This window comes from Pelophylax lessonae, assembly GCF_965119305.1.
Source record: "Pelophylax lessonae genome assembly, chromosome: 4".
NCBI lineage: Eukaryota > Metazoa > Chordata > Amphibia > Anura > Ranidae > Pelophylax > Pelophylax lessonae.
Genome location: NC_138771.1, coordinates 310071591 through 310096407, shown reverse-complemented (window position 1 = coordinate 310096407; position 24817 = coordinate 310071591). Strand labels below are relative to the sequence as shown.

Sequence of the window (24817 nt, the reverse complement as noted above, 5' to 3'; positions counted from 1 at the left end):
TTCACTTTTCAGATGCGTTTGAGCACAGCTGAGGGCAACAAAGGGCATCGGTGTGAAAGGGAACTTATACAAAACTAAAAAAGTCCCCCATAGTATGTTTTTTCTTTTTACTTACCTTTTTTTCTGATATCTTCTAGCTGCTCATCTGACATACTAGGTTCTCTTACTATTCACTCTTCTCCCCACTTTGGCTGCTCCCAGACAAAGCAGAGCCGATGTGATTACGTCTGCACCAATCTCTGTATAAGTACACTATGAGTGCAGGGTGCTGTGGTTAGGGGGCAGAGCCATGCTGCCCTGCAATCACAGTTTTTCTTAGTCACCTTTAACCACTTGGCGCCCCCTTTGGCTATAGAGTGGGCACTCTGTTATAGCCAAGTCCATGGAACTCGTCTAAACACTAATCGGGGTAAAGGGCCAATCACAGCGGGCCCTTCACCACATGATCAGCTGTCAGCCAATGACAGCTGTTCACTAAAGTAAACATAAGCCGGTTTTTGGCTTTTTTACCCCTCACGCTGTCAGCAGGAAAAGGAGAAAGTGGTTAACAGAATTCTGTTAGAGGGACATCGGTCCCCTTAGTGCCCACCAGTGCTCCTAATCAGTGCCCACAAGTTTCATCTATCAGTGCCCATCAGTACTGCTAATCAGTGCCCACCAGTGCCACCTATCAGTGCTGCCAATCAGTGCCCATCACTGGCTCATCATCAGTGTCACTTATCGGTATTCATCAGTGCCGCCTACCAGTGCCTATTAGTGCCCATCAGTGCCACCTATCAGTGCCGCCTCTCCGTGCCACCTATCAGTGCCCATCATTGCCACCTATCAGTGCCTCCTGATCAGTGCCCACCAGTGCCACCTCCTCAGTGCTTATCAGTGATGCCTATCAGTGCCCATTAGTGCTGCCTCATCAGTGCTCATCAGTGCAGCCTATAAGTGCCCATCAGTGAAGGAGAAAAATGACCAGTTTGCAACATTTTATAACAAAATCTGAAAAACGTTCTGTTTGTTTAACAAGAGTTAAAAAAAAAAAAAACAAGTGGTGAATAAATACTACCAAAAAAACTCTATTTGTGTGAAAAAAAATGATAGAAATTTCATTTGGGTACAGTGTTGCATGACCGCGCAATTGTCATTCAATGTGTGAGAGCAAGGGGGTATAATTGCCCAGTAAGCAAGTGGTTAAGTCCCCTATGAATTAGCGCTGAATTAGCAGGAAACATATTAGCTGTTGCCTGCTGCTTCCCCTTTTTGTAGTTGTGGCTTATTATTTTTTAGAAGAATCTACACTAGGTGGCTTTTAGATGTGCAGCCAACCAGTTTTCTTCCTTTTCCTTTCTTCAATTTGTGGATTGATTCTGTGAGTCTTTCTTACTGCAAGACTGAAGACATCTTGTTGTCAAGAAGAGGCACTGCAGGGGACAACTCTGGACTGACGGTCAGTGGTGTATTTTAGTTTTGTGCTGCCCTAGGCAAGACTAAATTCAGACGTCCCCCTCCCCCTATCTAAAATTTGTCCCACCCCTTCCTTTCAGATAAGCATTCCACTAGGATCCTCTTGTCTGTTTTTCAGGCTGACTTAATCGGACCCTCCATTCTCCTCTGTGGAGCAGCGGGTGTAATCTTCAATCCAATTCGGTCCGCTAAAAACAAGCAGAAGGGAATCTGTTCCCCTCCGTCTGGGCAGATTGGATCCAATTGCAGTCGGGTGTAAACGGACAGCAGAGTCTGTTTACATCAGCCCGCCCATAGAGCAAAGCAGGCTCAGCAGAGGGTGTGTCTGCGGCTCACTGTACGGTGGCGGATAGACAAGTAAGTAACTTTATTGTAGAAGAGTCAAAGCATGTCTCCTCTGCATTAAATTTCTCCTGCCTGTCCGCCCATTTAAAAACTTAGGACCAAAGTTCCACTTTAATATACTGTAGGTCTTATAGTTTCGGTCCTTTCCTCACTACAAGCCTAACTCCCTCCATTCTCCCCCCAGTACATAGAGCTCCCCCCACCCCCTAGCTCCCCCTTTCTCCCAAGCCCCAATACATAGCTTCAACCACCCCTAGCCCCCAGTACACAGAACTCTCCCTTTCCTCCCAACCTCAGGGCACAGCTCCCCCCAGAACAGAGCTTACCCACCCCTTAGCACTCTGGTACCCAGAGCTTGAGCTCCCCCTAGAACAAAGCACCCCTTCTTCTATCACTACCTCCCCAGAACAAAGCGCCCTCTTCTTCTCTCACCCTCCCTCCAGTACACTCAGCTACTCCTGCCCCTAATTCTCTACATACCATGAGGTTGGGGGAGAAGCCTGTCGATTGTCATGTGAGGAAGCTCCTCGTGTGAGCTCTGGCTCCCACTCCTGCTCATGTGCAGCCTGCTTGGCATTTCCCGGTCTTCTGGTGGCGGCCGGCTAGTCTGTGGCTTACCAGCGCCTCTGTCTTTGCTCAGCCGCAGATGTGTGTGCCCTACTTGTGTCCCACCTGTATCCCTGCACTGCCTGCACACTGCACTTCCCCTGTGCCCCCCATCCTCAAGTAAACTGTTGCATCCAGGGCTCCTGCTTCTTTCGCATCCCCTAGTCCTGGCCCCGCTGCCTGTCACTGTGCTCTGCAGAGCTGGGTAAACGTGCAACCAGGCTGGGGGGCGGCCCTAAAAAATGTCTCCTCATGACAAATGCCTTGTTTGCCTTATGGCAGGTACACCCCTGCTGAAGGTGAGCATTGGAGATCCAACTGCTTTTTTTTAAGCTCCAGAGGAACATTTAAAAAAAAATGCCTGGGTTCAGACTTGAGCTTATGTTTGTGTTCCCGCTTGTATTTTTTTTTTGCACATTTTGGAGTGTTGCTGCTTGTTGCTTCAAGTGAATGGACTGCCCTACGTGTGACAAACACCCCAAAGAAGTTCCAAAACCTTTTTTTGAGTGTAGCCTTATGTTTTTTTTTCACTATGGGCTTTGTAGTGCGGCAAACGCATGCCTGCTATCTGTGCTTGGGGTTAATGGCACCCCAAGCACAGTGCATTTGTGGCACGTTCTGGAAATGCCAAGTGTGAATGGTACCCCAAGCACAATGCATTTGTTGTGCATTCTGGAAATGCCAAGTGTGAATGGGCCATGAGAATTGAGAATGTTCAGAAATACAGATATCCACATAATTGTTACCTTTGGAAAAAGAGAGTTTAAAAGAAACCAACAGAGACAATATAAAGGATGCCATTAATGACCTGTCCTTCTGGTATGTTAGTTCCCTGGCTGTCATACTGATCCATTGAGTTTATTGCTCTATGCCTCACTGAGCTAAAGCAATGCATGCAAACCATGAGTTCTGACTTGGATGCGTGCTTCTTGCAAGTAAGACACTTATTATTAGAGTCAGTGACAGCCAAGCTAATATCATTTTTAAGAATTCAGCCTATAAATATAAACATATATTTGTACATATATACTGTATAAATAGGGGCATAAAGGAACTGGCTCCATGAATGTGCCAACAAACTTTGCACCAAAATAAAAAATCTAAATAAACACAAAATAATTTTGTATAGAAATAAAACTTGAGACACCAGCCAAAGGATGTGGTTAAATACAATTAGCTACTAAAACTTACCGGATATATAGATGTCTGACCTTTTATCCCAACAAAGATATTATTGTAATCAGAGTGCACACTGCAAAAAAGGGAAAATATGTAAAAATAGGCATTAACACCACATACAGAAAAATGAAAATGCTTTGTGAAGAATGTGAACAAGGTATACAAATTATTAAAAGCAGTTTTTTAATAAAAAAATAATTTTACCGCTTTTGAGCTGGGTAGGCTCCTGTCATAATGTGCAGGTAGGTGAAGGCCATTGCTTCTCCTTCTGAAAACATTATCTGGCAAGGTGTCATGCTAATTCAGCAGCTTTATTCATTTCTGTGACACTGACTGGCAGATCAGGGGTTCAGTATGCAGATCAGGGCTTCTCACTTTACAGCATGCATGCGTGTTCTATGTCAGTAGTGTATAAAGAGTTAATGCTAGAGACTATCAATCAACTAGAATGTTGAAAGGTAGGTTGGTAATGGTAATAGTTGGTAATTATATGACATAAATTACTACCCACCCCATGTTGAGGGCAAGCCGTCTGGTATGGTTCGGAGGGGGGGGGGGGGGGGCGCTCGCTCGTCCCTTCTCCTTTCCTGGCCTGCCAGGCTGCATGCTCAGATTAGGGTCTGGTATGGGTTTTGGGGGGATCCTATGCCATTTTTTTTTACATTTTGGCGTGGAGTTTCCCTTCAAAATCTATGCCAGACCCAAAGGGCCTGGTATGGATTTTAAGACGGACACCACGCCCTTTTTTTTTTTTTTTTTAATTTTGGCATGGAGTTCCCCTTCAAATCTATACCAGACCCAAAGGGCCTGGTATAGATCTTTGGGGGGACCCCATGCCATTTTTTTTCTTAATTCTGTCATGCGGTTCCTCTTAAAAGCCATACAAGACCCAAAGGGCCCCCCAAGCTGTTTTTACCCCAATTGTTTTTTAATTTACATTTTACAATTTTTTTAAATTTTACAATTATTTTTTTAAATTCAGCTCTCAGCAGGGAAGCCTTAACAACCTATTGACTGTGCACTCAGCGGGCGAAAATCCTGCTAAGTGCCGAGAAATTTCAGGTGTTAGGCAAGTACCTGAATGGCCGATGTTTAGGCCAAACCTATGCTCGGCTCAAACCGTTCATCCATCCATAGTAGTGCCTGAACATTGTAACCCCTCACAATTACTCTTGCTGGGTGCAGAAACAGGCCCTGCTGTTAAAAATTAGAAAAAAAAAAATGAAATTGAAATGGCATGCACCTGTCATACAGGTACAGAAAAATTGGGCCTTGGGTGTTGGTGGTGCCTGAACACTGTAACCCCTCACAGAAACGGGCCCTGCTGTGTAAAATTAGTAAAAAAAATTGAAATTACATGAACCTGTCAAAAAATTGAGATTCTGAGTCCTCTGGGTCACTAAGGATGACATTGTCAGGAGCAACCTCTCCCCAGCCATGTACTACTCCTGGGGTTTCTGGAGAATTAAAACCATCCCTTGAAGACTGCTGTATGTTATCCTATCCTCTATATCCACGCTGCCACAATCCTCCTCCTCCCCCTCCCCCTCTTCCTCCTGTGTGTTTTGTGGCCCTGCAGGAATGATATCTGCAAAAGGAAGTCCTCCTCTTCTTCCCACTGTTCTGCCTCAAGTGCCCTGTCCATGATTCCATGTAGCGTGTGCTGCAGCAGGAAGACTAGAGGGATAGTGTCACTGATGCATGCATCGTCACTGCTCACCATCCTCAAACAGTGACAGGACAGTGCATGCATCCTTTATCAGCAGCCACTGGCATAGCGAAAAGAAGGGGGAACGTGAGACCGTGGAGTTCCGGGTTGGTGATACGCAGGAGCAGAGGAGCGTCCCGTACACCGAACCCATGCTGCATTTACCGCATGAAGGCATTTTGTTTCTGATGTTTGAGTAAGTGCAATTTCATTAATAAACCCTAATATTAGAACATACTACACTATTGGAGTTTCCTTATCTTTCTCCCCATAACATCTTGGAATTACTTGGAGTTCCTTATGCGAGCTGAGCCATATATAAAGGGACCTGAAGGATAGCTTGGAGGCATTTGTGGACCATTTACGCTGCTTTAGACCCCCTGTAATTAAGGGGTCCACCAGCTTTGGTAAGAAGTATTTACCCCGAGCACTGGGTGGAGAAAGTCCCTTAAGGTGGAGGTCCCTCACTTGAAGTTAGAGTGATATTCAGTCATTGCTGAGAGATCTGTATTGCACTGGGCACTTTAAGGACTGTTGATATATTCATTTTACCAAGGACTTTTTTCACATTTAGGATTTTATTTATTTATAACCATTTATTCACATATTTATGGACACAAGCACTTTTTGGTTGTGTTTTAAGTGCTGAGCACAATTTATTCCACTCTTTTCACATTTTATGCGTTTTATACGTTTTTATTGCAGCTTGCACTATGGAAGCAATTCCTCTTATATATATTTAATTAATATATTTAATTAATTTATGACAATTTGATTGATTAATTTATTATCGAATATCACCATTTTTTGCGCAGTTTCTTTTGGGCCACCAAAATTTTTTCATTTATAGCGAAAAGAAGCCAAGCTCCCCTGAGCCTGTCCTTGTGCCATACTCCCACGGGTACTCAAAAAAAAAACACACTGCTGACGCAGAAGGAAGAGCACCTGCGACGCAGAAGGGGGGACAGCAATTATGCCCTAAATAATATTAGTGCTGCTGTGCCACTAAAAAAAACCCCTGCTGATGGAATAGCACCTGTGAAGCAGAAGGGGGGACAGGAGTTATGCACTAAATATTATTAGTAGTAGTGCTTCTACGCCAAAAAAACCCTGCTGATGCAGAAGAAATAGCACTTGCAACGCAGGAGGGGGGCAGCACCTACGCCCTAAATATTATTAGTGCTGCTGTGCCACAAAAAAAAAACATTTTAAAAAAACACATAAGGGGGAGTACTAATATTGCAGCAACAGAACCTGATGCTGAAAAAAAATACATATATATATCAATGAAAAAAAAATCGGATCAACATTGGTGTATACAGACGTGCTGTATACACCAACACATCAGTGGCACCACTACACTGTGTTTCACAAGAATCAGCACAGCACTACACTGACAGCACTACACTGACTGCACTACAATGACTGCACTACAATGACTGCACTACACTGTGTTATACAAGAATCAGCCCTACACTACACTGCACTGACTGTATTAAATTGACTGAAAGCACAATCCACTAACTACCTGCCTAATCTCCACTCCTAACACACTACACAGGGCTTCTGTGTAAGCAGCCTTTTATAGTGTGGGGCGTGGACTTAGCCCCTGAGCCATGATTGGCTAAAGGCACCCTCCCTTTGACCAATCATGGCTCTGACAGGACATTGTGCTGTGACTGGCCAAAGCATACAGGTCAGGTGCATGCTTTGGCCAATCACAAGCACTTAATGCACTGCAATCGTGCAGTGCATTATGGGTGCTCGTCGGCATATGTATATGTTGAATCAAGAAATTAGGTCATATAGCATACAGTGTATTGGATAACCCTTTTGTAGGAAATGAAAGAAAAATAAAACTGACAGGAGACGTTATACCCTCCCTTACTGAACATAATGCCAATTATGTTCAAAAGATCTCTGTAGGCATCAATACGGTGATATGATGATTAAAAAAACAACCTAGAACTTTTAAATATAACTTATTCACCAAAACTAGACCCTAGCATCTTGACAGCTTCTTTTTTTGTCTGACCAGCACTAAAAATTAGAGTTTTGAAGAATCTTTCCCAGTTCCAAATCATGTCCTTACAGCGGCCCTTTAATCTCTTCAAACTGGCAGAATGCTTCTACCTGAAGCAGAGAGGAATTAAGGACCACACTTGCACATGTTAGTGGTATGGAGCAAATTGGAGCATGAATAAAACAGACTCTGTTATCACAAAATAATATTTGAAATGTAAACTTGAACCAATTACCCAATATCATTCCTCTGCTCTTTACATGGAGATAATGTAAAAAAAAAAAAAAAAAAAAAACTCAACTCCTAGTTTTATCACACAACTTTTCCTTTTTCTTTCTATTTTCTTGCCTACTTTCCCTTTCTCAACCTTCTTTAACAGCTTTTCCCTTGGGCCCATGCCCTACATTGTTATAATTACTGTCTGGTAATCCTTTTTCCTTATTCTGTTTCTTCTGGTTAAGTAACTGTCAGATTCCAGAGGTAAGTGCATTTTAGTTCTGTTTTGACCTCTTACAGTACTTTTCAGTGCTGCCTAAATAGAATCAAACTTTATAGCAATTTATGTTTCCAGGGAGGCCCGGAGTAAAGGAAGAAGAACGTGAATGGAGGGCTGGCATGACAGGGGTTTGTTAGCTGGAGTCCTATTATTAAAAATATATATATGAGCTTGTATTATATTCATATGATTGGGTACAAGGTGAAGTGGGTGGAGCTGTAGCGGGGGGTGGTTAAGCAGCGTGGGGCAGGGGGTCTTCAGTTAGAAGAGAGATTAGCCAGGGAAAACTTCACTCCTGCCCGCCCCTGGTATTTTACCCTATTTCTTGTGGGCTGTTTTGTTTGTTGGTTGTTGGGGTGATTGTTGTCAGGCAGCCAGTAGGGTGCAAGGTCCTTGTAGGTTACTGTGGGCACAAAAAGATACTTTATAGGGACCCTTCTGAGGTACGGCTCCCAGTTGTTCTAATGGATTTATCTGGGGCTGGTTCTCTCCAAGCCGGTGGTGTTGTGGCTGGAGGCCTGTTTTATGTAGATTGCAGGTACTTTCTTTTGATTGATGCCTACTAGGACCTCGAGGCTCCAGTTATACTGTATTTACACAGTATTTACATTGTTATGTTTTTTATACAGTATGTTATTTATTAATTTGGTTAATAAAAGCCTGCTTTGGCCATTAACTCCAGCTTTTTGTTTTGTGGTCACTAAAAGCTTTGAGGGTGAGGTATAGGTCAGAGCAGAAGGGGACAAGACATCTTTAGTACCAGTCATGTTCCACCTTCATCACAATGCATGGAAATTGTTTCAGCGATTTTTAGCGGGACTGTGACATTGCAGCGGACAGATCGGACACCTATCTGACATTTTTGACACTTTTAGGGGGAACAGTGACATTACTACAGTAATCAGTGCTAAAAATATGCCCTGTTACTGTACTAATGACACTGGCAGGGAAGGGGTTAACACCAGGGGTGATCAAAGGGTTAAATGTGCCCAGGTGCTTTATAACTGTGGGGGGGGGGGGGGTGGGCTTGCTGAATGAACACAGGGACCTGTGTTCCTAAATAAGAGGAACACAGAATCCCTGTGTTCATTACTGACAGAACAGTGGTCTGCCGCGTTTACAACGGCAGACCGCCATTCTGTCTCCACGGGGGGGTGATCGCGGGAGCCCAGTGACAATCGCGGCTGCTGGACCCGCTGATTGGCTCCCCTTGTAGCCAATTGGCATGTGCGTGCGTCCCCACTAGCGGTTCTGTGAAACGACATACAGTGACGACATACAGTAACATACAGTTATGTCATTTCGTGGGACAGCGCCAACTTGCCGCGGTATATGTACTGCTGGCGGTTGGCAAGTGGTTAACATTTCAATTTATCTTTCGTTCGGCAGAAAATTTCCAAACTTGACCTAAATTTTTTTGGCTCAAAAACGTCACAGCCGATTACCGATTTGTTTCCATTAACTGGCCGAAAAACAAACGAACTGTCCAAATCGGCCAATTTTTCGTAAAGTGTATGGCCACCATTAGTGCATTTAGCTCTATAAGCTTTCACTGTCTTTCCTGTGTGTCAAAAAACATAGACATTATCCCAAATAATGCAATCTCGAGAGTCTTTCCCTTCAATTTACAGCTCATTTCTCTTCACTGATTCTTTAGGAACCTCCACCATTCATGTATTCTGTCATTGCAGAGTCATGCCAGTAATCTGGCTGCCAAATACACCACATTCTAAGCCTTGGCACCAAGTAGGCAGCAACCTTTTCACATAAAGCCTAACTCCAACTTCAACTTTTGTTTAAAGTTTTAGAAGAGGTGTTTCTATTTCTGCCTGTGGCACCACTAGGTGATTTTTCTTTATTTCCTGACCCTTAATGTCTGTGCAAGAATGAAAGGAAAATGGGCATTTTATATGCTCCCTTTTCCTCATGGGATAAGTGGCAGGGCTTAAAAATTAGTTTTTAGTCAGAATTTAGGCAGGTAAAATACATAGAAATTTACCTCAGGGAACCTGCCTGGAGATAGCTTAGTATAAGTGTTACACATCCTGACAGGTGATAGGTTCACTGACTGGAAAAGTGGGAAGGTGTTTTAGGAAAATTCTAGAAGATTCCAGGAGGCTATATAAGGAGGTTATATTACCTGAGGGGCTCATTCACCTCAGAACATTTCAAGCTTTGAGTTCCCCAACCCCCCCTCCCCTTATGTCGCGGCTGTTTGTTATGTGGTAAGTCACCTTTGTAACTATGCAAAGGCGGACTAGTGTGGGAGTTGTCTTGAAAGAAAAAGTTGTTTATTTATTGATGCAGCCTGAGCTGTAATGGCTAGGTTGTCTGGAATGTTTTTAATAAAATATTTGAATTTATTATTTATTTATATTTTTAACCAGTAATAAAGGGCCGCGGCCAATTTAAGCCAAGATTTCTGGGTCATTGTCTTTTTTATATAGGTAGTTTTAAATAAGTTTTTGTTTTATTTTAAGGGTTAAAATTAAAGATCCTGACTACGATCCCATTGGGATTGTAGTAGTTACAGGAACCGAAAAACAAAGACTCTAAAAAAAAAAAACACTCAAAACATTGTCAGAAGCTCAAACCATTTCCAACTCCACCTAAATGTGTTTTATTTCTCTCTCTCTGTGTCCTAACAGGAGGTTGAAGGGAATTTTTCCCAGTAGGGACACCAATGGCATCTGGGTTTTCTATTCCAAGATCTTCACTTAACCTGGCAACATTTTTTGCGCGCTTTTCTTTTCTGACACAACCTTGACACCCTCACTAGCAGTATTGGGAGTAACTAGTTACAAAGTAACTGATTACAGTAACTACATTACTTTTTTTGGTAACTAAGTAAAGTAACTAGTTACAATACTAATATTGGTAACTACACTACTTTACTAGGCTATAGGAACGCGCTTTCCTGCGTTACCCAAGCCGTGCGATACAATCATTATTTCGAAGAATAGAGAGGGATGAAGTTTATGACTTTTTGTTGCACTTTATGTTTTATTCTGTTTTTTCAGGTTTTGTTCTCATGTTTCCCAAAGCCTGTGTTTATACAATAAACTCTATGCAGAAAGAGTGTCATGTATCTTCTTCTACACGGTCAATTAAGAAAGAGGAAGGTAAAGTAATAAGTAGTGAAGTTACTTTTCAAATGCAGTAACTAGTAAAGTAATCTCATTACAATTTACAGAAGTAACTAGTAACTAGTTACATTTTTTGAGTAACTACCCCAACACTGCTCACTAGCTACAAATTAAAGAGTCCAGCTCACAGCTGGATTAAAAATGTGACTTTTGGTTGATGTCCCAGATGATAGTCACAGTTTAGGCAAATCTAGAAACTCGACATAAAAGTATATATAAACTCACCTGGCAGAATCACTAACAGAACTGTTTTCTTCAAAGCCCAGGTCTAAAAAGGTGCCCATATCAACATTCAGCATGGGGTTGGCACTGGAGATAAAAATACATTAAACATAGTGATGAAAAAAAAAATAAGAAAATATATATATATATATATATATATATATATATATATATATACACACACACATACTGTACATATACAGTATATATACACACACACACACACAGGGCTTTTTTTTCAGGGGGAATGCGAGGGAACGCAATTCCAGCGTCTCCAGCACTGAATGTATGTAATGGCAAGGGGTTCGGGGTGTGCTTGAGGGTCTATTGATCCTGGCTGCTGGGGAATCTATTATCACTAGAGGGGATTTGTTTTTGTGTGAGGGTCTGTTGTTGCTAGTGGGGGATCTATTGTTGCTGGGGGTCATACAGTATGTTGTTAGCACACATCTACTGTTGAGGGAGAGGTCTATTGTTGATGGCTGCTGGAGGACCTATTGATGGAACGCGGGGGAACGCAGTTCCGGCACCAACAGCACTGAATGTATGTAATGGCAAGGGGTGTGGGGTGTGCTTGAGGGCCTATTGATGCTGGCTGCAGGGGAATCTATTATCACTAAGGGTGATTTGTTTTTGTGTGAGGGTCTGTTGTTGCTGGTGGGGGATGTTGTTTTGTGTGATGGGGGGTCTGTTGTTTTGTGTGAGGATCTGTTGTTGCTGGTGGGGGATCTATTGTTGCTTGGGGCCATACAGTATGTTGTTGGTAGAGATAAACTGTTGAGAGAGAGGTCTATTGTTGTTGGCTGTTGGAGGTTCTATTGATGCAGGCTGTTGGGAGATCTGTTCTTGCTGCTGGGGATATACTGTTGCTAGAGGTGGCATTTTGTTGTGGGTGGTCCATTGCTGCTGCTGTGTGTGTCTGTGGGGGGGGGGGGGGGTAGGTCTATTGTTGTGTTGGGGGAACTATTGTTGCTGAGGTGGGGGTCCATTGTTGCTGGGGGGACCTATAGATGCTGGGGGAGTCTACTGATGTGTGGGGGACTATTGTTGCTGGGGTGGAAGCTACTGTTGCTGGGTGGACCTATGGATGCTGAGGAGTCTATTGTTGCTTGGGGGAACTATTGTTGCTGGAGTGGGGTCTATTGTTGCTGGGTAAGTCTACTGATGTGTGGGGAACTATTGCTGCTGGGGTGGGAGCTATTGTTGCTGGGGGGACCTATGGTTGCTGGGGGAGTCTATTGTTGTTTGGGGAACTATTGTTGCTGAGGTGGGGGTCTGTTGTTGCTGGGGAACCTATAGATGCCGGGGGAGTCTACTGATGTGTGGGAGACTATTGTTGCTGGGGGGGGGAGGCTACTGTTGCTGGGGGGACCTATGGATGCTAGGGGAGTCTATTGTTGTTTGGGGGAACTATTGTTGCTGGAGTGGGGTCTATTGTTGCTGGGGAGTCTATTATTGTGTGGGGGAAACTATTGTTGCTTGGGTGTGGTCTATTGTTTCTGGGGAGACCTAAGGATGCTGGGGGAGTCTATTGTGTGAGGGATCTATTGTTGTTGGGGTGGGTCTATTGCTGCTGGCTGCAGGGGATCTATTTTACTGCTTTTCTTGTTATCATTAAAAAATTACATACACAATATATAGCACCATAAAATCATACTTGGTTCTGTATTTTCTGAAAGGGGCAGTACTGGGAGGTGGGTAAGGGGTGGAACCAAGAGATGGTGCTAAGAGAAGGGTAGGGGCGGAGACAATGGGGGGGGGACTTAAAAAAGCCCTATATATATACACACAGTATTTCATGCAGAACACCAGATGTTAGTCAGTGATAAAAACATTTAAGTTATGATATTAATCCCTTTAGACCAGTGGTCCTCAACCCTGGCCTACAGGGCCCACTAACAGGCCAAATTTTCAAGATAACTGAAATACATCCCAGGTGATATCATTTGCTGCTCAGTGATTGCAGTACTCTAGTCTGCATCTCCCCAAGGTAATACCTAAAATCTGGCCTGTTAGTGGGCCCTGTAGGCCAGGGTTGAGGACCACTGCTTTAGACAACTATAGTCAACTATAGTCTCTTACCCATCAGAGTTGAATTTGTTGGTACCAGGTATGGCCTCTGCTCCTTGCACAGCTTCTCCAGGTAAGGATTTTGCAACCTTTGAAGCTTTGACAGCTCGTAATTTCCTCTTATGACTTTAAAAACAAAATACAGGGGTTATATCTTTAAACCAAATGTATTTGTTACCAGAATATACATAGATCTGGAAATATTATGCCCCTCCAATTGTAACTGTTTTAACAGAACAGACACTGCAGAAACAACATTGGGTCTTTGGCTTCTTTTTCCTCTCCTGGTGAGAGGATCCTAAATGCTGGAGAAAGCAGCACCATTTCCTAACAAAAAACCCTCTACAAATTAGCTACATACCCCTTAAAGCCTTGAACTTCTACCACTCAGACAAGAAAGTTGCCAAAGGTATCTCCATGTTCTATGACTCTCTACTGCACAGACCAGACCCCCTCAAATCGGTCCCCATGATTATATGGGAACGGGACCTTGCTTTCACGTTTACCCGGAACAATGGTCGAAAGCTTATAGCTCCACTTATCAAGATTCCCACTGTACGTCCCACTGGGAGATGATGTTGAAGTTCACTAACAGGTTGTACTATACCCCATACAGGCTAGCTAAAGTTTTCCCATCGCATTCAGATCTTTGTTGGAGGGATTGTGTCCATACTGTAGTATTTTTTTTTATAGTTTTTGGAACAGGGTCTTCCGCTGTATAGCAGAATGTACTGGTATCTTACGCCCACCTAAGAAAGAACTGGCGTTGTTGAATCTAGGTATAGATACGTACCCAACTCCCTATAGACAGATGGTCCTACATATCCTCCTGGCCTCAAGAACGCTGATTCTCCGCAGATGGAGAACCCTAGATATTCCTAGCTTCTCTGAGCTGGTCGACATTGTTAATGCTAACTACCACTTAGAACGATCTTTGGCGTACAATTCCCTCTCCTTTCACAAGTTTAGTAGAGCTTGGCAGCACTGGAAGTACTCCCACTAATACTGACATACTCAGCAACGTCTATGTCCTAGCCTCGTATTCCTCCTGTAGTGGACAGCTCTACTCTCCCAGCGACTTATGTTCCCATTTGGGGTGTTGGGGGAGTAGCTGCTACTCCACACTTGTGCTATATCTGAATCTGAATCTAAACATTTAGAACTATTGTATCTCAGTGCCTACAGTGCCTAATTACCTCGAATGTGCCTACTATAACTCCATACATGTTGTTATTTGTTTACGGATACACTTTCTACTCCCTACCTCCTCACAGCGTGTACCATGGTGCTGAAACATCTCCAATTCTCCCATTGTTTGTACTACTTCTTTTGTTGATTTTATGGTGATTAATGCAATGTTTATATGCTTGGTTGTTAAAATCTCAATAAAATTATTAAAAAAAAAAAAAGAGAAAGCAGCACCACATAACGATGTGGCAGCATTCTCCTGTATGTTAAGGTTGAGGTGGAGTTATAATACACTGGTTCACAGGACATGGCTTGAATGGCATTATTCAACCTGGAAAAGAAGGAGCAATGGATCCCTAAATGAGTGAGTCTGTAGGGAACAGTGCTGAAGATAGGACGAGAACAACCAGAGACCCTTCTTTTATTTTTTGAGGCTGGAACAGAATCTAGGCTCCGTTCACATTTTAATGCATGCATTGTAAAGCAAAACAATGCATGTGCCCTAAGAAGCAATGTTATTCAGTGAAGCTGTTCAGACCTATGGGATGCGGAGCGGTGTTGTACAGCGTTATTTGAAAATGAGGCAAGCCTGTTTTCTCTATGCATTTTCACATACTGTGATTCCCAATAGAATAATGAAAAATGCTCTACGCTGCATGTTAAAAATTAAACAAAAGCGGGCGGGCAGAGATGTGAACCTGGCCTTAGACCATTTTGTCCAAACTGGAGTTGGGCTTTATGACTGATTACAACATTCTTACATTGGTCCAATAATGACTGATTCTTTTCCAATACATAATCTACAAGATTTTGTTTGCAAAGCCCAAGTACCTTTTCCTCATACAGACTAAAGAGATGATCAGAATGATGATAAGAAGGATCACAACACCACAAAGGCCTGCAATGATTCCAATAAGTATAGTATTTCCTGTTTCCAGGGGAGCTGCAGAATTTCCCTGTTTGAAGAAAATGAGATATAAGATATAATGTATAATATGGATATTATATACATGTCCAATGAAATATATCTATATTTGAATGTCAGTGCTGCTATTTGCAAATACTGATCCCATGAAAGTATAACATAGTTACAGAACAACATTGTTCAATATAAGAATACAGTGGTATGGTTTGTGTTGCATGACTCATTGCTCAAGTTTTCCTATTAAAAACATGTACTGTATATACACCTTATTATCAGAATCACCTATGCAGTTTCCACGCAGCCACATTTGCACAGGCACAGCAGCCTATTCAAATGGGAAAAGGTTCTTGAACCTTTTGTAAAACCATAATGCGCTGCGGTTATCAATGTGTAGGGGTGCCTTAAAGGCAGGACTGGCCTAAGACACTGTGCTGTCTGGGTCCAGGAATAAAATGCTGCCCCCCCCCTAAAAAAAAAAAATAAATCACACCCAACAAAAGGCACCCCAAATCCATTATTTTAAATAAATATAAAATTTAGAAAATATTATATATACTGTTATCTTCTACCAAACACCCACTGTCTGTCCTCAGTCCTCCTATCACTACTGTGTCTGCCACCGCCCTAGAAGATCCAGCCTGCACTGCGTGAGATGGAGTGCGCTGATGTCTGACGTCATTGCGCACACCACGATCACGTGAGGGATGTTCCCTGGAGGAGGCACTCTGGCTCCTTATACTTATCAGTTTGCACTATGGGCGGCAGTATGAGATGGAGGAAATGCCGCCCATAATGCGCTGCAAACTGAAACTGGGAAAAAAAATCTTGGGAGTCAATTTGCTGCCCCTCTCCAAGAGCTGCCTGGGTCCAATGGACTCAGTGGGACCCATGGTGGGGCCAGCCCTGCTTAAAGGGTAAGTCCACCCTAACACAAAAATCTCTACATCTACAAGCATCCATTATCTAACACTAACCTATCTAGCCATGTAAAGAAGAAATCATACATAACTTTTCTGAAGCCGATCAAGTCTGGTCTCCAGCGGCGGAAGCTCTGCAGAGGACAGAGCCGACATTGGCTGTGAAATGGCTGGAAATTGATGTCACCCTAAGAGTTACTATAGGGGTTCTGTTGTCGGCTGCCTCCTCTGCACCCACCTCCACAGCAAACCCACCACTGACAGCTCATCTCGGGACCAGACCGGAGCGGCTTCAGAAAATATATTTATACTGATTTCTTCTTTAAAGGGCTAGATAGGTTAGTCTTAGACCATGGATGCCTGTAGATGAAGCGATTTTAGTGTTAGGGTGGACTTCCTCTTTAAGAATTAATGGCACCCCCATGTGCCTGCTAACAGCAGTGAGTCTTTGCTGCCTCTGCAGGAAAGCATGTGATTTACACACAGTCCTGTTCCCGCATAGATGTGAACCTAGCCTAAATGAAGATTCAATACGGCATTCCAATGTGCACTGCTTACAAACACATGATCGCTGCTTACAAACATGTGATCACGGCAATAATTGGATTTTTGACTTACCGTAAAATCCTTTTCTCTTAAGCTCATTGACAGACGCAGTCCTCTTTGAGTAATATCAGTAGGGTTATACTGCCCCCTACAGGAGTAGGACACTAGGCAGGAAAAACGTTCTGGCCACACCCTAGGGGCAGTCCCAGGGGGTATATCCTCTCACTTCTTGCTATAGGATGTCAGTTATGTAACAAAGCAGTGTCAGAGAATTCAACCCAACCCAACTCAAAAATAGAGGGGCGGGTACTGCGTCTGTCAATGAGCTTAAGAGAAAAGGATTTTACGGTAAGTCAAAAATCCAATTTTCTCTGTCGCTCATTGACAGACGCAGTCCTCTTTGATTAATATCAGTAGGGACGTCCCAAAGCAATGCCACAAATGAGGGGTGGGATAACAGAAATCAAATCCAATCCAGAAGGCTCAAACCGGAGCCAACCAGAAGCATCAAGGACTCGTCGAGCAAAAGGATGAGACCCAAGTGAAGAACCCAACAAACCCTCGAGGTAGACCAACGGTCTCCTCAAACAGCGGCCTGCAGAGCCTTGCGGCCAAAAAGAGGCATCCGCCGATGCCAGCACATCACCTTATAAAATTTTGTAAAGGTATGAACCGACGACCAGGTAGCCGCCTTGAAAACCTGAAGCACCGACGCCTGATGGCGGAAGGCCCAGGAAGCACTAAGCGCCCGAGTGGAGTGCGCTTTAACAGGGAACGGAGGAACCCGACCCTTAATAGAATAAGCCTGCACCACCGTCTGTCTGATCCATCTGGAGATAGTCGTGGCAGACGCAGGCAGCCCCTTTCTAGGGCCATCCATGATCACAAAAAGTGAATCAGTCTTACGAAAAGAGTCCGTAGTAGTCAAGTACACCCTGATCGCCCGAACCACATCCAAGGAGTGTAACGCAAACTCCCGAGGATGACTGGGCTTAGGACACAGGGAAGGTAGCACAATGTCCCCATTCAGATGAAACTCTGAAACCACCTTAGGAAGGAAGGATGGATTCGGACGAAGAACCACCTTATCCCTATGAACCACCAGATATGGGGAATGACAGGACAATGCGGGCAGTTCTGACACCCTGCGTGCAGAAGTGATAGCCACCAAAAAGGCCACCTTCTGGGATAAGGTAAGCAAGGGAATCTCCCTAATATTTTCAAAGGGAGGTTTCTGAAGAACCGACAACACCAAATTAAGATCCCAGGGCGGTAAGGGCGCCCGCACCGGCGGAGCCAGGTGCCGCACCCCCTGGATGAAATTCCGCACCAAGGACTGAGTAGCCAGAGGCTTCTGAAAGAAGATTGCTAATGCTGAAACCTGACCCTTGATAGTGCTCAAGGCCAGTTTCTGCTCAACCCCCTATTGCAGAAAAGCCAATATCCGGGCCACCGAGTAAGAACGTGGAGAAAACCCAAGGGATTCACACCACGCAATGTAAGACTTCCATGTGCGATGATAGACCTTTCTAGAAGTCGCTTTCCTCGCTTTAATCAGAGTAGGAATAACTGAAGCTGACAAACCCCTGTCCTTCAGCACCTGGGTCTCAACAGCCAAGCCGTTAAAGCCAGCGATCGTAAAGCAGGATGGAAAATCGGTCCCTGAGACAGCAGATCCTCCCTGAGAGGAAGTCGCCAAGGAGCGTCCGCGACCATCCTGACCAAATCGGCGTACCAGGCCCGATGAGGCCAGTCCGGAGCCACAAGGATGACTGGAATTCCCTCCACCTCTATCCTGCGAAGAAGTTTCGGCAGCAACTTGAGAGGAGGGAAGGTATACAGTAGCTGGTACTGCCCCCACGGAGCGACCAGCGCGTCTGCGGCATCCGCCTGAGTATCGGAGAGAACTGGAACAATCGTTCCGCCCAACGAAGGATGCCAGCCACTATACGGCCGCCAGAGCACTCTTGGTGCCCCCCTAGTAAGCCACGACCGTGGCATTGTCCAACTGGATCCGAACTGGGCTGCCCCGGAGCTGCTCGGTCGAGTGAACCAGACAAAATCTGATCGCTTTCAGCCAATACATTTATCGGTAACCTGGATTCTTCCAGGGACCAGAGCCTTTGAGCAGATAGTCTGCCGAGAACCCCACCCGGATAGACTGGCATCCGTGGTGACAATCGTCCAATAAATTGGGAGGAATGACTTCTCCTGACTGAGCATCGGAGACCAAAGCCACCAAACCAGAGACTCACTGGTCCGCTCGCTCAGCTGGATCCGATTGTCCAGGGAATCGGGATTCTGGTTCTATTTGAAAAGAATCTCCTTTTGGAGAATTCGGGTATGAAACTGGGCAAACAGTACTGCCTCGAAAGAAGCCACCATCAGTCCCAGAACCCTCATGCAAGTCTAAAGGGAAAGCCAGTTGACAGACAATAACAACTGAGTCGTCGACTGAATCTTTTGGAGTTTCTCCGCAGGGAGAAACACTTTTGCCAAGGATGTGTCTAAAGTTAGGCCCAGATAGTCCAGTCTCCTGGTGGGGGCCAGGGATGACTTCTGCAGGTTCACCAACCACCCGAACTCTTCCAAAGAGATCATGGTGATTTCCAAGTTTAGCAACAGAGCCTGCGGAGACTCCGCACGGAGAAGAAGGTCATCCAGGTAGCCTAGAACCGATATGCCCTGCTGTCGCAACAGCGCCAAAACCGGGGTCTAAAAAACTTTTGTGAAGACCCGGGGAGCAGAGGCGAGACCAAAGGGTAATGCCGCAAACTGATAATGGTTCTCTCCCACGGCAAAGCGAAGGAAACGCTGATGTCCTGCGTAAATGGGAATGTGAAGATAGGCATCCTTGATGTCTATGGACGCCAAAAAATCCATCTGATGCAGGGAGGCCACCACTGTGTGAATGGATTCCATTTTGAATTTTTGCACCCGGACAAAACAATTGAGCGCCCTCAAGTCCAGAACTGGACGCAGCTTGCCCTCTTTCCTGGGTACTATGAGCAGGTTCGAGTAGAACCCCTGAAAACATTTTCCCCAAGGAACCGGACCACTCCTTGTTGTATCAAGTCCGTCACTGCCCCCAGCAGAGCCTTTAAGCGATCCGGGGATAGTCTTATGATGGAAGGGAAGAACCGCACCGGTGGAAGTGATCGAAAACTCGATCTTGTATCCCGACCGTATGACCTCGCGAACCCATTTGTCTGGAATTCTGGAAAGCCACGGGTCCGGAAACCGGTGAAGACGTCCCCTCACCCCAGATATGGGGGAGGGTGCACCTTCAGGCTGTAGTGGTCTTCTTTTCAGGTCTGGAAGGACCGGATATTTGTTTAACCGACCAGCGTTAAGCCTACAGCACCTGGTATTCCCAGGTGGTCCCTCATACAGGTACTAAACAGGCCCAACCCTGTTTAGCTTCCGAGATCAGACGAGATCGGGCGCATTCAAGGTGATGCGGCCGTAGGCCCCTTTGAAACCCCCTGGGGGGTTTTTGGAGGACTTCGCCTTATCACTCGCCTCAGAGGAACGAAAAAACTTTTTATGAACGGAAAAGGAAGGTCCCCGTCTGCGACGAGGTCCCTTACCCTTCGTAGCCTGTGGTAGAAAGGTGCTCTTGCCTCCAGTGAGACCCTTGATAATCTCATCCAAGGTAGCACCAAACAGGCGATCCCCCTGAAAGGGGAGATCAGCCAAGGCTTTTTTGGAAGCTTAATCCGCCGACCAGCACTTTAACCATAACATGCGCCGGAGGACCACCGCCGAGATCGATACACGCCCCAACAATGGAGCGGTGTCCAGGGCAGCGTCACAGACAAACTGTAGCCCTCGTACCATCTGCTCCAGCAAGTCCGCTACTGCAGGGGGGAGACTTCTCTCCTCCAGGTCATGGCGAAACAGCTTGGTCCATTCTGTCAATGTTTGTGAAACCAGAGCACTGGTAAACACTGGCCTAAAGTCCGACCCTACCAGGAAGAATCTGGAGCGGGATATAGATTCCGCCCTACGATCCACCGGATCCCGAAAGGACGGAGAGTTCTCCAACAGGATCACAGTAGCTTTATTCAGTCTGGAAATCGGCAAATCCACCGACGGTGGTACCGTCCATCTTTTAAGGAGGGATTCTTCAAACGGGTAGCGCCTAGCAATCCGTTTGGAAATACCAGGGGTTCGTTTTGGACGGACCCACTCCTCTTTAATTATGTCCTCAAAACATTTGGACAAAGGAAACACCTTCGCCATCTTGGAAGGCTTGTGGGTACCAAAAGCAATTTCAGTATCAACTGCCTCCGCCGGTTTAACCTCAAGCTTAAGGTTTCCCGGACAGACACAGAAACGTCATCCTCTTTCTCCGAGGAGACAGGACCCGAGACAACAGCCCCAAAGGAGGAACCTGCAGCAGCAGCGACAGGCTCAGAATCTGTATCTGATGTGTCAGACGAGATAGGGGTAGGCGGGGGTCGCTTTTTAGCCCCCCGCCCTGACAGGCCACCTCCACCCGGGATACCAAAAGACTCCAAGACCGCTGATAGTAAGGGGAGAATTGGAGGGTCCCGTGGTCACCTCGAATGGATCAGTTGGGGACACATTTGTAGCAAGGTCCATGGCAAAAGCCAGGAAAACCTGTCAGCAAACAAATGACAAAAATTGAAAAAAAGGAAAACTCTTTTTTTTTTTTTTTTAAAGTAATCCCCCAGCGCAACAGCGCTCTTTAGTGACCACGTGCTTTGAAATCCCTCACAGAGAGAAGAAAGACCCCCAAAGACTCACCACCTGATGCACAGAAGTTCCTACAGGACTGCTCTCAGCGCTGTCTTTACAGAACAGGAAGTCTTGTGGATCGATTTACCTGGGCAAAGGGAGGGGCTCCTCCCCTTTAAACGCCTTCCGGCACTCCCACCGCTGCTTAGCCTCAAGCCAGGGCGAAGCTGGGTGTATCAAAGATGGCCACCGCCATACAGGGGACATCAAGGCTACGCCAAAATGGCGGCCCCACGTGGCCCACGAAAGGATGGCGCTCCGTGCGGGTGCAGCCGACCGATCGATCGGTAGGTGCTTGATAATATCATGCATGATTGTTTTAATGGTAACGCTTGCGGCGCCCTACTCCATCCTTGACCGACCTCAGTCATGGATTCTTCCATCCTTTATATAATGCAGGCCCCTTGCAGCGATAAACTTACAGGATTGTCAGCTCCCAAACCAAGCCTGCTGGAGTGATATCCCGGAAGGGGCGGCCTGGGCCCGAGCGGTACTCGGCTCGGCCTGCCGGCGGGAGGGGGTGCGCAGGGATGGATTGCGGCCGCCCCATTAGCGTGGGGGAGATAGGAGGAGTATGTTTACAGGATAGAGGGGAACCCGGATCATGAGGGTCCGACCACCCCACGGAGGGGCCCGCGTCCACCCGACAGAGGGAGAGGGGGACATTCTACTCACCATACCGGAACAGGCGGGCACCAACTCCTGACAGAACCCCTCTCCACCGAGGTGGGGGGGCTGTTGGCCAACACAGACGCCGCGACTCCGTTTCAGACTGGTCGTGGGCGACCTGGCGAGACGTTTAACTCGCAGGGCCAGTCCCTGTCCAATGGGACTATGTCGCGGCCGACCCAGCGCGGAGCTAGGGCCTGCACGCGCTCGTAGGCCGGCTGGGGTGACCACTGGATCTCAACATCCAGCCCGTCGCCCAGATCCAGCATAATTGCTTGAAGATCTCACAGGAACAAAAACTGGAGAAAAAAAGCTAACTAAAAAAGATTTATCTAAAAAAGCTTGCCAGGACCAGAGATCCCAGCAAGGAACTTAGGTCCTTACTCCTGACTAGGCAGAAAAAAACTGACATCCTGTAGCAGGAAGTGAGAGGATATACCCCCTGGGACTGCCCCTAGGGTGTGGCCAGAACGTTTTTCCTGCCTAGTGTCCTACTCCTGTAGGGGGCAGTATAACCCTACTGATATTAATCAAAGAGGACTGCGTCTGTCAATGAGCGACAGAGAAAGGCTGCATTTGGCCTGCTTTGCTTTCAAAGCAAATGCGTCTCAAAGTGATATGCTGCATTCAGATAAATGCAGCACAAAGCAGGTCAAGCAGAGCTTCAGAACTGTCATCCCTGCTGCACTATTGATGTAAATTAGAATCTTCTGACTTGTGCTTGACATGTGTTTTAAACATTGAAAAACAAAATGCATTGAGGTGTTCTGCAATGCAAACTCATTTAATCCATGACTTGGCAAATGAAGAGAAACCCACATTTATATGAGATTTCTCTTCGGTATATTCAAGCAGGCTGCAGCTAAATGGCCAAGATATGAGATAGAAAAACTGTGTAATGTTGCTACTAGATCATCCGTTTTTCAACCTTTTTTACCCTAGAGCAATGGTTCTCAACTCCTGTCCTCGGGACCCACTAACAGGCCAGATTTTAAGTATCATCTTGGGGAGATGCAGACTAGAATACTACAGTCACTGAGCAGCATAATATATCACCTGTGATGTATTTCAGTTATCTTGCAAACCTGGCCTGTTGGTGGGTCCCGAGGCCCGGAGTTGAGAACCACTGCCCTAGAGGAACCCATCAAATAAATTTCAGGCTTAATGAACCCCTGTTATTTTATTCATGTGGTCAGTAAAAAGATTGCCCCCTTACATTGGAGGTCAGTGGGAACAATGCCCTCCCTACATTGAGATTCAGTCTGAAGATTGTCCCCCTTACATTTGGAATCATCAGGAAGAATGCCACCCTTACAAGGGTGGTAAGTGAGGAGAATCCTCCCTTACAATGGTGGTCAAAATGTCATCCTTACAGACAGCTAAAAAGATCATCGTTGGACCTAGAATTATGCAGGCACCATCAGATGGGAGGTTAATCAGCCATAGCTCAAAAAAAAAACATAGCAACCTCTGTAGGAACCCTAGCCTTAAATTACTACTCTAGATGGTGCCTCCTAAGACCAGATCTTTACTTTGCTAATTTTAAATAGAGATGTGACTGAATACTGTGCTATTTGTTTTAACATTTAGGCAGGAGCTTACTGTATGTGCTCAATATCACAGTGAGGATTATAAACAAAGGTAACTAAATGGGTTTTATGATGTGAACTACTTACAATGACAGTGAGGCCATATGCCAGTAGGGTGCGCAGAGCATCTTCATCACCTTGTATAATTCTGAAAAAAAGGTAATTCATATAAGATGGAAATCCTGCGCTGTGTGTGTATAATTAACAATATGAGGGGCAGTTCACACATAAGAAGTATACAAAACATAACAAAGATAATAAAAAAAAGTGTAGCGCCTTATTTGCAATCAAGCATAACAAAAATATAAACACACTAGATGGATTAAGAACCGCTGGTTTTTATGAGACTGCAATATCTTGTAATACTTAGTATCCTATAAATGTAACACAAACACAAGGACCCAGACTTAATAGTACTGTATTATTTTAAAGCATTTTGTAAATTGATGTTGGATAACTGTAAGAAGTGTGCACAAAGCAAGCTTTTTTTTTTTTTTTTTTTTTTTACAATACACTTCAATACTGACCTGCTGAGTTCATCTGGTGTTATGGCAGTCCCATTGGTGTACACACAGTATACTGAGAGGATACTTCGTTCATTGGCTCTAATGGAGAGAATCAAGAATTGGTAGAAGAACACTCTGAGCTTACAATTGTTTTGAAGTGTACTACCAGCCTAATGATATGTAGAACATTGCTGTAGACTTAAAGTAAATGTAAAGGTTTTACGAACTCCAAGCCCTATCAACAGCAGAAGTAGATTATTACAAAGGACTTTTCTTCAGACCCGCTATTCTATCAAAAACATTTACCAAAGATATATAAATATATATAGATACATACACATTCATACCTCCTAGAGCTAGCAAAAAATCCTTTTGCTAAACTACTTTCTACTAATAATGGTTTTTCTAAAGATGTTTGAAAGGAGAACCAGTATTTCTAATGCATCCAAAAACCATGTGTAGT

General features: G+C 45.0%; 1 protein-coding gene across 1 annotated transcript in view; it reads right to left on the bottom strand.

Moving 5' to 3' along the window:
• CDHR2 (cadherin related family member 2) overlaps nt 1-24817 on the bottom strand; it is a gene marked incomplete at its 5' end in the record, with an annotated part of 172541 nt that overhangs the window by 3969 nt on the left and 143755 nt on the right. Inside the window, 6 exons of the mRNA XM_082253570.1 lie at nt 3598-3658; nt 11184-11267; nt 13263-13376; nt 15270-15394; nt 23936-23996; nt 24376-24453. Of these exons, the coding sequence (XP_082109696.1) occupies nt 3598-3658; nt 11184-11267; nt 13263-13376; nt 15270-15394; nt 23936-23996; nt 24376-24453 (523 nt within the window). The remainder of the gene's footprint in view (nt 1-3597; nt 3659-11183; nt 11268-13262; nt 13377-15269; nt 15395-23935; nt 23997-24375; nt 24454-24817) is intronic.